General features: G+C 38.6%; 2 protein-coding genes and 1 pseudogene across 2 annotated transcripts; 1 reads left to right on the plus strand and 2 right to left on the minus strand.

Annotated features, from left to right (window-relative positions):
• Window positions 1-3,184: 3,184 nt before the first annotated feature.
• Window positions 3,185-5,345, minus strand: LOC108816357 (probable pectate lyase 7). The gene is made up of 4 exons (XM_018588929.2): window positions 4,973-5,345; window positions 4,073-4,835; window positions 3,703-3,948; window positions 3,185-3,609 (listed from the first exon to the last, which is right to left on the minus strand). The coding sequence occupies exons 1-4, from the start codon at window positions 5,167-5,169 to the stop codon at window positions 3,385-3,387; spliced, it is 1,431 nt and encodes a 476-aa protein (XP_018444431.1). The 5' UTR covers window positions 5,170-5,345; the 3' UTR covers window positions 3,185-3,384.
• A 1,551-nt stretch (window positions 5,346-6,896) lies between these two features.
• On the plus strand, window positions 6,897-8,033 carry LOC108815197 (mitochondrial outer membrane protein porin 1-like; annotated as a pseudogene).
• Window positions 8,034-8,036: 3 nt separating this feature from the next.
• On the minus strand, window positions 8,037-10,868 carry LOC108818283 (serine/threonine-protein kinase PBL35). Its single transcript, XM_018591203.2, has 6 exons — window positions 10,451-10,868; window positions 9,750-10,096; window positions 9,532-9,667; window positions 9,099-9,235; window positions 8,871-8,994; window positions 8,037-8,714 (listed from the first exon to the last, which is right to left on the minus strand). Exons 1-6 carry the CDS (start codon window positions 10,656-10,658, stop codon window positions 8,206-8,208), a joined length of 1,461 nt encoding a protein of 486 aa, XP_018446705.1. The 5' UTR covers window positions 10,659-10,868; the 3' UTR covers window positions 8,037-8,205.
• Window positions 10,869-11,385: the final 517 nt, after the last annotated feature.

Genomic DNA, 11,385 nt, shown 5'->3' on the forward strand with positions numbered 1-11,385 from the left:
TGTTCGTCACTTCTTCAATACTTCAGATATGCTGAGACAGGTTAATGCTACGGTGATTACCCTGATACCGAAGTTTCCAGGCGCATCTTCTCTGAAGGATTTCAGGCCTATTTCTCTATGTAACACGGTCTATAAGGTAATCTCTCGGCTTCTCTCTGCTAGATTGAAACTCCTTGCTCCGTTGGCGATTCAGAACAATCAGGTGGGCTTTGTTAAGGGCAGACTTCTCTGCGAAAATGTCCTACTCGCCTCGGAGCTAGTGAAGGACTTTGATAAACCGGGACCTACTAGAAGAGGTTGTCTTCAGATAGATATCTCCAAGGCTTTTGATAATCTAAATTGGGCCTTTGTCCTCAACATTCTTCAGGCTTTCGGGCTGCCACAAGTCTTCATTGAGTGGATCAGTTCTTGCATCTCAACTCCGCACTACTCCATCTGCTTCAATGGTGAACTTGTGGGTTTTTTCCCTGGCAAAAAGGGGCTAAGGCAAGGAGATCCCTTGTCGTCAACGCTCTTCGTCCTTGCCATGGATATCCTGTCTAAGAATCTAGACAAAGCAGCAAGGTCTCAGCTTTTCATCCCTCATCCGACCTGCTTAAATCCCTTGGTCACTCACCTCAGCTTCGCAGATGACGTTCTCATTTTCTTTGATGGGACGGAGAGTTCCCTCCAAGGAATTCTAAATGTTCTAAATGGGTTTCATAGGGTTTCGGGACTGGCAATTAACCTTGCAAAATCATCTCTCTTTTTGGATGGAAACAACTCTATTCTCACCCAACAGTTGGCGACAAGGTTTCACATATCGCATGGAGCTCTCCCGGTAAAATATCTTGGTCTGCCTCTCCTCCCCCGTAAACCGCAGCCACTGGATTATCAGCCTCTGATTGACAAAGTCTTGGCGAGAATTACTGGCTGGACGGTGCGACACCTCTCCTTTGCAGGTAGACTGCAGCTCATTCAGTCTGTGATTTTGGGTATCATAAACTTCTGGGGGGGCTGTTTTCCCGCTCCCAAATGCCTGTCTTGAGAAGCTGGAACAAATCTGTAAGGCGTTTTTGTGGAATGGAGATACCTCTCATGCGCGTGGAGCTAAGGTTTCCTGGGAAACGATCTGCACACCGAAATCAGCAGGGGGCTTAGGCCTGAGGAGACTTGCTGGTGTCATTAATGTGTTTGGCCTGAAACTCATTTGGCTGCTTTTTTCAAAGCAGGGTTCTCTATGGGTTGCTTGGGTGAAGAATAATCTCATCAGAAATAAGATTTTCTGGACTGCAGAGTTCCAAAACTGTGGGAGCTGGATTTGGCGCAAATTGTTAAAGCTGCGCAACATTGCTCGACCTCGTCTTCACTGTCATATTGAATCAGGTCGCGATGCTTCTTTTTGGATTGATAATTGGACAGGTTATGGACCGCTCATCAACTTAACAGGAGATATTGGTCCTATGGTCACCGGAATTTCTTTGAGCTCTTCAGTGGCTAGTGCTGCTTCAAATGGAGGTTGGTCTCTCCCTAGAGGACGTCATCGGGTTGTTCGTCTTCTGCGACAGAAGTTAACGCAAGCCCCACCAGATTCTTCTAACTCTCATCATGACACTTATCACTGGCAGAATGATCCGAATGATGCTCCCGGACTCTTCTTGGCTTCCAGAACCTGGGCTTCTCTTCATCCTTCTCCTCCATCGGTACCCTGGTACAAATCGGTCTGGTTCAAAGACAGAATCCCTAAGCAAGCTTTCATAGTTTGGGTTCTCATGTGGAATAGGTTATCAACCCGAGACAAACTAATCAGTTGGGGTATTTCGGTTCCTCCGGACTGCGTTCTATGTGGGACTTTACATGAAACAAGCTATCATTTATTCTTTGAGTGTGCCTACTCTTTAGAAGTTTGGAACTCCTTCTTTCATCATCCATCATTGTCACCCCCTGTATCTTACACGGCAGCATTGGATTGGCTTCGGAGTTGCTCCTCTAACCCCAAGCTCAAAACAATATGCCACCTTCTTTACCAGTCCACCATCTACACTCTCTGGCGTGAACGAAACTCCCGAATGCATGCAGGTCCCTCAAAGCCTCCTCATGTTATTAGGAAAGACATCATCACTTTGCTGAGAGCAAAGCTTGCGGGCCTTGATCAAGCCGCAGCTCGCTCTCGTGGTCGTCGTCTCACCACAACAGATCAGAGTCAGGATACCTTCTTGTCCAACTGGTTTACGTATATTCAGATATAATTGCATCTTCGGCATCAGATGTTACCGTTCTCAATCATTAAGCTCACACGTGTATTAGCTTTTGTTTTTTTAGCTCTGTTCTATTTATCCCTCTATTTCTATTTCAGTTGGAACTCCTTGTAAAATGATGTCTCATTTGGAGGAGAAGAAGAAAAGGGAATTTCAAAAAAAAAAAAAAAAAAAAAAAGAGATTCTCTGTATATAATACTATAGGTTAATGGTCAACACGCCTAATGAAAAATCGATATAAGTACGTATAGAAGACATGTACCATTATGTTAAAAATGAAGATAGGATGTATAACTTATGAAAAATCAAAACAAGTGCTTGAAGGTACGGAGAGGTTCTATGACATTAAAGTGTAAACAATATACAACTATATAGTTATTTATTTGTTAAATGTTGGAAATACTGCAATTTCATTTACTGAAGCAAAACTATTCTTTACAGTCTTCTAACATTGGAAGAAATAAGAATAATATGTTCGGAAAGATCTTTTCTAACACATGTTTGGGATACTTATCAAAATTAATACCAAATAAATCATTTGTCAAATCTAATAAATTGTTGACATGTATATAACTTAGTATGCTCTATTATATTTTTAATCATGAAACAAAAGAGCTGACGGGAATGGATTAATTCATATATTTTGTTAAATTGTCTGTGTTAACAAGTGTTGGTTTAGTTTTGATGAATAAGTATATAATATATTTGGAATGAATGCTAGAATATTAGAAGTTGACAATTAGGATAAGTAATCAATACATTTATTAAATTGTTAATTAAGTATAATCTTAGTGTTTGAAAGTATTTGATTTGGGAAATGGACATTAGTTTGATCATTTAGTCATTGCATACGTCTTTGTTTCTAAATTAATTACTCTATCTGGTTTTTCATATACTGTCCCCAGGATAAGATAGTGAAATTATGGCGAGCACAACCAAAAAAAACATACACAACAACAAATTAATGTAATACAGAAACAGAATAGAGTTACAAAGTATCCAGCCATTTGCATTCCTTTTTTACACCAAAAATCTTCATAAATTAGAATTGTTTCAAATTTTTAATCCTTGATTTTCTTAAAAATATTTTGGCCTAGATACAAGAGCGAAAAAAAATATAGAAGTAGTAGTGAGTAATATTGTTTAATTAGCATGGTTTTCCGACCCGGCAATCCAATGCTCCGGCGTATTTGGTAAGCTTTGAAACGGCAACACCGTGTTTGGGCTTTATCATCTGTTGTCTAGAGTGTGAACACTTGAACTTTGGGTTTCCAGATTGTCTGAAATATGCATTGTTCATGAAAATGTCTTTCTCGGATCTCCAATTCCAGTTTTTCCACTCCGATTCAGGAGCAGAATCCCTCTTTGTCACCTATACACACACACACACACACATCTTTCCTCTTAGCTCAAAAACTACACCTTAAACACATCAAGCCGTTGGGGTTTATATGTTTGTACGTACCTCTCTGTAATGTTGTAGGTGAGGAGGAGCAATGAAACGGTTTCCGTGGCTGAGAATGGTAGGACCTTGGCTGCCCCCGATAGCGTAAAGCTCCCAATGAGTGTAGTCATTGTTGACAACATGAACGAAACCAAACCGAATCCTCGGCATCCTCTGCACAAGTCCTTTACCAAAGTGGTTGAAAGCCACAGTGACTTGCATCTTCTTGTCCGCGTGGTTGTCATTTTGTGCACCAAGCAACATCACCTAAACATACAAACAACATGTTCATTAGTTACTTTTATATTGTCTTTAAAAGTCCATATATAACGATCAAATTAATCAATTAGGCCAAATCTACTAGACATGTACGGATTTGATGAATACTCACATCGTTGTGGTGGGTGAAATGAGAGTTAGAGATAGTGATCCCGGTGGAGCCCATTATAGCGTCGATAAGACCATCTTGGCATTTAGACATAGAAATGTGGTCAAGCCAAATGTTTGTTGCTCCAAAGATGGAGATACCATCTCCATCGGCCTCTCCTCTAAACCCAAAGTGGTCATTAGAGTTTCGTATCATACCACCACGGCCCTGGACGATGTGATGGACGTGAAGCCCATGGATGATGATATTTTGCACGTACTGCATCGTGATCCCAGCACCATATGCGATGTGCACGTTAGTGCCACGAGCATCGATCGTCTTGTGACTATTAATCATCAGCTCTTGGCTCAACCTAATGCTCATATCGTGCTTGAAAATGATCCACAGCGGTTCGTTCTGAATCACAGCGTGACGCAGTGTTCCGGGTCTAGGGTTCACCGTGTCATCGTCTCTGTTGCTTGTGACCACGTAGATACGACCGCGTTTGCCTCCTGTGGTCTTGTAACCGAACCCACGAACACATTTGACGAGCTTCTTGCGACGCCTGGCCCAATCCGGCTGGCAACGCCAGCATTTATCGATAGGGTTACTTGCAGTGCAAGGTCCCTTGAGCTTGCTCCATTTCCCTTTTCCTTTACCTTTACCTCTACCTCTACCTCTACCTCTTAGGCTCCGTCTTGTGCTGTTCGTCGGACTAGAAATCATCTCAATGTCATCCTCTTCCTCAGAAGCGTTTTCTTCCATCTCCTCAACATCAGTAGAGTTACTGATCAAGATCATAAGCACAAAAGAAACAAACCCATCATAAACCCCCTAAATCATTATTTTTATTTAAAAAATTACTATAACGAAACATTATCGTGAGTTCATGACATAAAGAAATAGATTAATTAAGGGGCTTACTCGTAGTGACGCTCGTGGAAGTGGTCGACAATCTGATAAGGATCGGGATGATAAGCCATAAGGGTACGTTTACGAGCTTCGTTGGCCATTTTTACCCAATACTCATCCGTGGACTCCGCAACATTGGCTCGTAAAGTCGGAATCAAACTGGCAATACAAATCACACACACTAATATGAAAAGCCTAGCCGTCTCCATTTTTAATTTGATTACCCCTTTTTCCAGAGAAAAAATAATAATTTGTATTATTTGTTTTTCTTTCTCAAAGGGGTAATCTTTTTTATATATTTTTTAAATATATATGGAGAACTGCTAAGCTTTTTAACATGGAGTTAGGTCGTTTTTTCTGTTTGGCCTAAAGTGAAACGTATTGCGAAGTTTGACAAACGCGAAGGTTGGTCTTTAAATAATTATAAATAGAAAAAGTTGACGAAGGAAGTTAACTTGTAAATTTAGAAAGTTTTTCCCGTTGTGTATGGAAAGCCATCATAATTTACTTGTGGACAGGTTTCTCTGTTTCTCTTTCTTTAGTAATTTAACTTTTTCCCTCCTTTGTTCTTCTTCTATATCTGGATGCTTCTATAAAGAGAGAAACGTTACTGTTTTCTCAATATTTTCAACCAATTTTAGCAACGGTAAGCAATTACTTATATAGTTTATAGTTGTCATATGCATCTAAAAATAGTAAAAAATGTCAGAATGCTTGTTACATCTAGTTTAATTATCTACATGACTAATATATATGTAACCAGGGGCGGAGGCAATTGAGAGCTTGGGGGGTCAGCTGACCCCTATAGATTTTAATTATTTACTATAGTTTCTGTAAATTCGTAGTACCTGACCCCAGTTAAAGTTTTTTAATGACCCCTATACAATCTGAGCCCACATTACTTCAACTAAAACAATTACTGTGACGTTTTAAACCTAACCCAAACCCACATGTACATTATTTTTCCCACCACATACCCATGAGTAAATTAGGCTGCGTGAAATGGGTTTATTGCTAAAATAATCGTGTACATGTTAGAAAAGTTAATGTGATTGCAGAAAGTTAGTTTATTTTCTGTGAATGTTTATTTTTCCTGAAATAAAATTCTGTATTTGTCTTCCTCTTAGGATAAATGCATTCACTATGTTAGTCTATGTTTATCTATCAACTTTCAATTGAATTATATTAGCATAACAAAACAGTTATATTAGTGCTAAAAACTGGGGTTTACAATAACTTATATAGAAATTATTAAATAATATGTGCGTATATAATAAATTTAACTAAATTATGAATAACAAAATATAAATTAAATAATTTAATTTAGAAATTGGTTCACTAACATAAAATTATAATTTTTAAATGTATAATAATGAAAAATTAAGATTATACAGTACTATTAGTTATAAAAATTATTTTTTATTATTATACTTTTGTAGTCAAAAAAAAATTGCGGTAAAAAAAATTTCTGGCTCCGCCACTGTATGTAACCATACCAAAAGCTTTACTATTATAGTGTTTTTCGAATATAAATCTAGACCTGACTTTTCAACTAACTATATATTAATCAGTCATAAGCTAATGTCCATGGTTACATTTGTTATCATTTTGGTTTTACGGTTAATTAAAGTATCAAATAACAGTTTCTTAAAGGAGTATAATCACGAACTACTTAGTGACACCGTGAATTGGACGGACTATTTAAAGAAAGCGATAAGACAAGTAATCGGGGAACAGTGATTCACATCCAAACAAACCACATGTGGATTTAAGACTAAATGATTAACAACTAGAACTTAATCAATAAACCGATTGATGATTACCCTTTCAAGACAAAACAGAGTTGGAGTCGGAGAAATAAATGAAGGCAAGGTCACTATAAAACTACGGCGGCTGAGTGTCACGTCATTAATACATAAGAGGAAGAGAAATAAAAATGGACGGCAAAGTAGATGAGGTAATTAAGCCGTAAGCGAGTCTGGAGGATCCAACGGGCTGAGTAAAAAAAAAAAGGAACTATCCCTTATTATAGACGCCATCCATTAACTTGGTTCTTCGTCTTCGTGTGCAGCAGAGTATATTTCTAGAACTATCTTTGATGTTTAACGACAGATTTGTTGTACAAGGACCCACAACAGCGACCAGAAACTGAGTATTACCACTTACTCTCTTGTAAGTTTCTTTCTTGCACCTTCCACTTTTATTGATTCGCCTTTTTCTACCTCTGTTAGGTCATCACATCAGCTGGAACAAACTCTTGGGAGATGTTGCTTTTGTACTCAAGCAAAAAAAAAGAAAAACATCACCACCGATTTCAAAGTTTCCACTGACAATACCGTACGTCTGTCTAATTATACACATTCTTCCTTTTTTTTTAACCTTCCTTGTAGTCTGTTCCTGGATTGAAGTCCATCTTCAGCTTCAGGGCCCCTGACCATAACTCCGGCAACGTATTATTGTTCTCTTTTCAATCCATCTTAATTACACTTGCTCAATTTTTTATCCTTCTTACTTTCTTTTTCCTTTTTTTCCAAACAGATTGAGCTTCAGTACTTGCTTGACTACCAGCAGGGTCCAGCATGGGATTGACTCAGAACCCCACTGTCAAGTGTCAACTTCTCCGGCTGTTATTGGGAACAACAATGCGTTGGCTGTTGGTACTGACGTTTCCTTCGACACCAAATCTGGCAATTTCACCAAGATCAATGCTGGTTTAAACTTCACCAAGGATGATTTTAATTGCTTCTCTTACCACCCTGGCTTCTTTTTATCAATTAAATAAAGAAGAGTATCTTTGACTTTTTTCTTGTTTTTGTTTAGGAACGACAAAGGAGATACTACCACATTGTTCTCTAACAAGGTCAACACCATGACCGTTGGAACGCAGCACTCGATTTGACCCCTTCACCATGGTGAAAGCCCTTGTGAATAATGCTGGGATAGCCAATGCACTCATTCAAAAGTTTCCTTTTCTTTGCTATGCACTCTGTGTGTTTCCTTAGGGATTTTTTGGGTCCTTTTAACATGTTCAATGTTATATGAAATGAGGTGATATCAGAGTTATAAAACATACTAGTAGTTAGTGATAATATTACCCTCTCATTAGGCAACGGTTAAAGAAAACAAATAGACAAAGAAATACTAGGTTACAATATCGGTTTTACAAAAGGTTGATTAGACGTTTCTTGCATTACACGAAAGAGGCCCCCTCAAAGGAAATGAGATATAGCTCCCAGGACCGAAATCTAAGTAGTTGCACCTTCTTTGGGCTTAGGAGAAGGAATCTGATGACGATAAGGTGAAGAACCAGGTTGGCCATGAGGACTAGACTGTGTCCTAAACACAAGTTGGCCGTTTCTTGACCCGAACCCACGGCCCGACCCAGAGCCAGCTTTCAACCGCTCGGCTTGCATTGTCTGGAAGTAGTAAGAAGAGCTAGCCATGTCTTTTAGATGTGGGAGTGGTTTAAGGACATCGACCACCTCACTCATTTTGGGTCTGATCTTTGAGTCACGGCTAAGGCATTGAGCTGCGAGCTGAGTTACTTTTTGAGCTCCTTTGATGGAGAAATGACCCTCCAGCCTCGGATCGAGTAGCCTGTAGAATCTTCTCCTGTCAAGTAGATGCGGTCTCGCCCATTCCACCAGGTTGTGTTCCCCGTTTGGTCGGTTTTTGTCCATAGATCTTCTCCCAGTCAGCATTTCAAGTAGCACCACACCGAAACTATAAACATCGCTCTTAGATGTCAAGTGACCTATGTTCACAGTGAAGAAAAGAGTCTCTATAAAGTGTTATATATATATAATCTACTAAAGAACCATGCCAAAGAAAGAAAGAAAGAAAATAGAGCTTCAAACATATCAGGGATAACAGAGAAGTGAATGAACAAAACAAAAAGAATAAGACATACCAGTCATAACATACTCAGGAGCAGCGTAGCCATAAGTGCCCATGACTCGAGTAGACACATGGGTTTTGCCTTCATCAGGAGCATCTTTGGCAAGCCCAAAATCTGACAGTTTGGCATTGTAGTCCTGAGATTTGGAGAAATTGGTAAAGGTTTAGGAGCAAGGACACTGGCCTATAACTATATCTATATATGTCAAAGTAAAGTAAAAAAAAAAAAAGGGAAACATACTGAATCTAGTAAGATGTTGGAAGTTTTAAAATCACGATATATAACAGGCTTTAGAGCTTCTTCGTGAAGGAAACTGAGACCCTTTGCAGCACCTAACGCAATCCTCATCCGAATTGACCATGGAAGAGGCAACGACCCTTGAGCAGAAAGAAAAAGATTAAAACATCAAATTATATAACTCAGAAGACAGAAAGCATTATGATTGCCCTTTTAAACAAACACAAACATCTTAAAACTAGAAGTATATGGAATTGTAAGGGATTAACTGATTGATGAGTTGATCAACACTGACTATCTGAGATTTGGAAGTAGAAAGATTCCAACTTTCAAGAATATGGAGTATCTTTTTAGCTCTTCTTAAACATTTACTGTCTGAATGGCAAACATTTGGAAGGTTAGAGACTAATTGTTAGTAACTTTACTGCGTACTTACTTCTAAAAAGGTGATTCTCCAAACTTCCTCGAGGCATAAACTCATAAACAAGCAGCCTTTGATCATCTTCGATACAATAGCCCACCAGTTTAACAAGATTCGGATGGAGAAGATTCCCGAGATAGTGAATCTCAGCCTGCATGCAAAACATAAAACCCTTTACTAGTTGTGTGTTTAACAGTGGGAAAGGAAAAAAACAGAGGGAAAGGATGTTTTACAAGCCACTCTTTGTGACCCTGAAGGCCATCAGGATTTAAGGTTTTGACGGCGACAGTGAGGCCAGTGCCAGGCTTAACAGGAGCAGTGCCGTTCTCCTCGACCCATCCTTTGAAGACACAACCAAAGCCACCTTCACCGAGAAGACTTTCGGGTCTGAAGTTTCTAGTAGCCAACTTGAGATCAATGAAGGTAAACTTGTTGAGGTGAGAATAGGTCTTAAGTTCTTCGCTAATGATTGGAGTGGAGAGAGAGCTCTCTGCATTGCTAGTGGTTGTGGTTGTGGTAGAAGAAACAGGGCCAGCCGGTTGATGATCATTGGATTTCAAAATTGGAGATTTACTTCCCACTGTTAAAACGCAAAAAACAAAAAGTTCTATATCATTACAAAGTGATAATCAGAGCTCGGAAGGAATGGTTAAGCAAACTATAAAAGAGGAATCTTTTTTTATTTAATTTGGAGTAGCATCAAAGTAGTTAAAAGGCTCAAATGTATTGTTCAAAGTTAGGTAAACTAACCCCAATGACAAAAGAGGTTTGTTTAGCCTAATTATTTTTTTATTTTCAAATGGGGAAGGAGAAGAGAACCCTAGTTGAGAAGATTTCATCCGAAAAAGGAAAGGTTTTTCTTTGAACTCAAATGGCAATTGAATAAACCCTAAATATGGAAGTAACTAAATGGATCAGAAGAAGAAGGGAATACGAGTGGTTGTGGAGACGCTGAGAGAGCTATCAACGTCTGATGTGGAAGCTACGCAACAAAGCATGACCCTTAATTTGATCCAGCACCCATTTCCTTCTTCTTCTTCTTCACTGTCACTGTTTCTGGCATTCTTCTTCTTTTTCTTGCTCTTATGAGATTTGTTATTGGATTGCCAATCTTCCATAACTTTGACGGAATCTAAACTCATCTCCCCCACCCACCAGACGATTAGGGAGGGAGTTTCCCAGTTCAGGAAAGGAGCGATTTTTTGGAGAGGAGAGAAGAAGAAGAAGAAGAAGTAAGATTCACTTCAAAACTGGATTTTTAAAAAAGCAGATAGAGAATTTTAGTCAAAAAAGGGAATTCTCATGTCTTATGTCTAAGAGAGGAGATGAGAGAGAGAAGACAGGAACGGGCAAAGCGGTCAAGAGATATAAAAATCATCATCATGTCTTTGTTTTTAATTTTAACTCTCCAACCGTTACAAAACGCAGTTTTCCTATCAATATTTTCATTTATTACTCATCTTTCTTATCTTTTCTTTTATATATCGAGAGGAACAAATATACTCATTCCTTTTTATAATCAAATTTTTATAAACAAACAGCAACAGATGGACTACTTTGTTTTGTCTTCATTATTACTTTTATCCTCTTTTTCAATTTCAAGAATTACTCGTTTCATTTACATTTAGTCTTCCATTTACTTATATTCAATTTTGTATCCCATCTATATTTAATACTTTTGTTTGGTCAATCCAATTCAATACTTTGAGATTTTGCCTACAAAATGTATAGAGAGATCTATGTATGATTTAGTTGTTCCTCTGTGCTTTTTTGGAAAAGAAACCCCCTAATCATATTGCTTTTCATTTTCAGTTTTTCGATATTAGTGCATCTTACCCCAGCTATATAAAAAAGGGAAAGGATTTAACA

Source organism: Raphanus sativus, chromosome 6, assembly GCF_000801105.2.
Source record: "Raphanus sativus cultivar WK10039 chromosome 6, ASM80110v3, whole genome shotgun sequence".
Classification (NCBI taxonomy): Eukaryota; Viridiplantae; Streptophyta; class Magnoliopsida; order Brassicales; family Brassicaceae; genus Raphanus; species Raphanus sativus.

What these genes read in the sequence shown, in the direction of transcription:
- LOC108818283 (XM_018591203.2), bottom strand. Translation starts at nt 10,658, where the DNA reads ATGAGTTTAGATTCCGTCAAAGTTATGGAAGATTGGCAATCCAATAAC. An exon ending in CAGCGTCTCCACAACCACTC is followed by an intron (nt 10,097 to 10,450) that starts GTATTCCCTTCT and finishes GCGTTTTAACAG; the next exon opens with TGGGAAGTAAATCTCCAATT. An exon ending in GGAGAATCACCTTTTTAGAA is followed by an intron (nt 9,236 to 9,531) that starts GTAAGTACGCAG and finishes TTTCTGCTCAAG; the next exon opens with GGTCGTTGCCTCTTCCATGG.
- LOC108816357 (XM_018588929.2), bottom strand. Translation starts at nt 5,169, where the DNA reads ATGGAGACGGCTAGGCTTTTCATATTAGTGTGTGTGATTTGTATTGCC. An exon ending in TTCCACGAGCGTCACTACGA is followed by an intron (nt 4,836 to 4,972) that starts GTAAGCCCCTTA and finishes GATCTTGATCAG; the next exon opens with TAACTCTACTGATGTTGAGG. An exon ending in ATTTCACCCACCACAACGAT is followed by an intron (nt 3,949 to 4,072) that starts GTGAGTATTCAT and finishes TTGTATGTTTAG; the next exon opens with GTGATGTTGCTTGGTGCACA.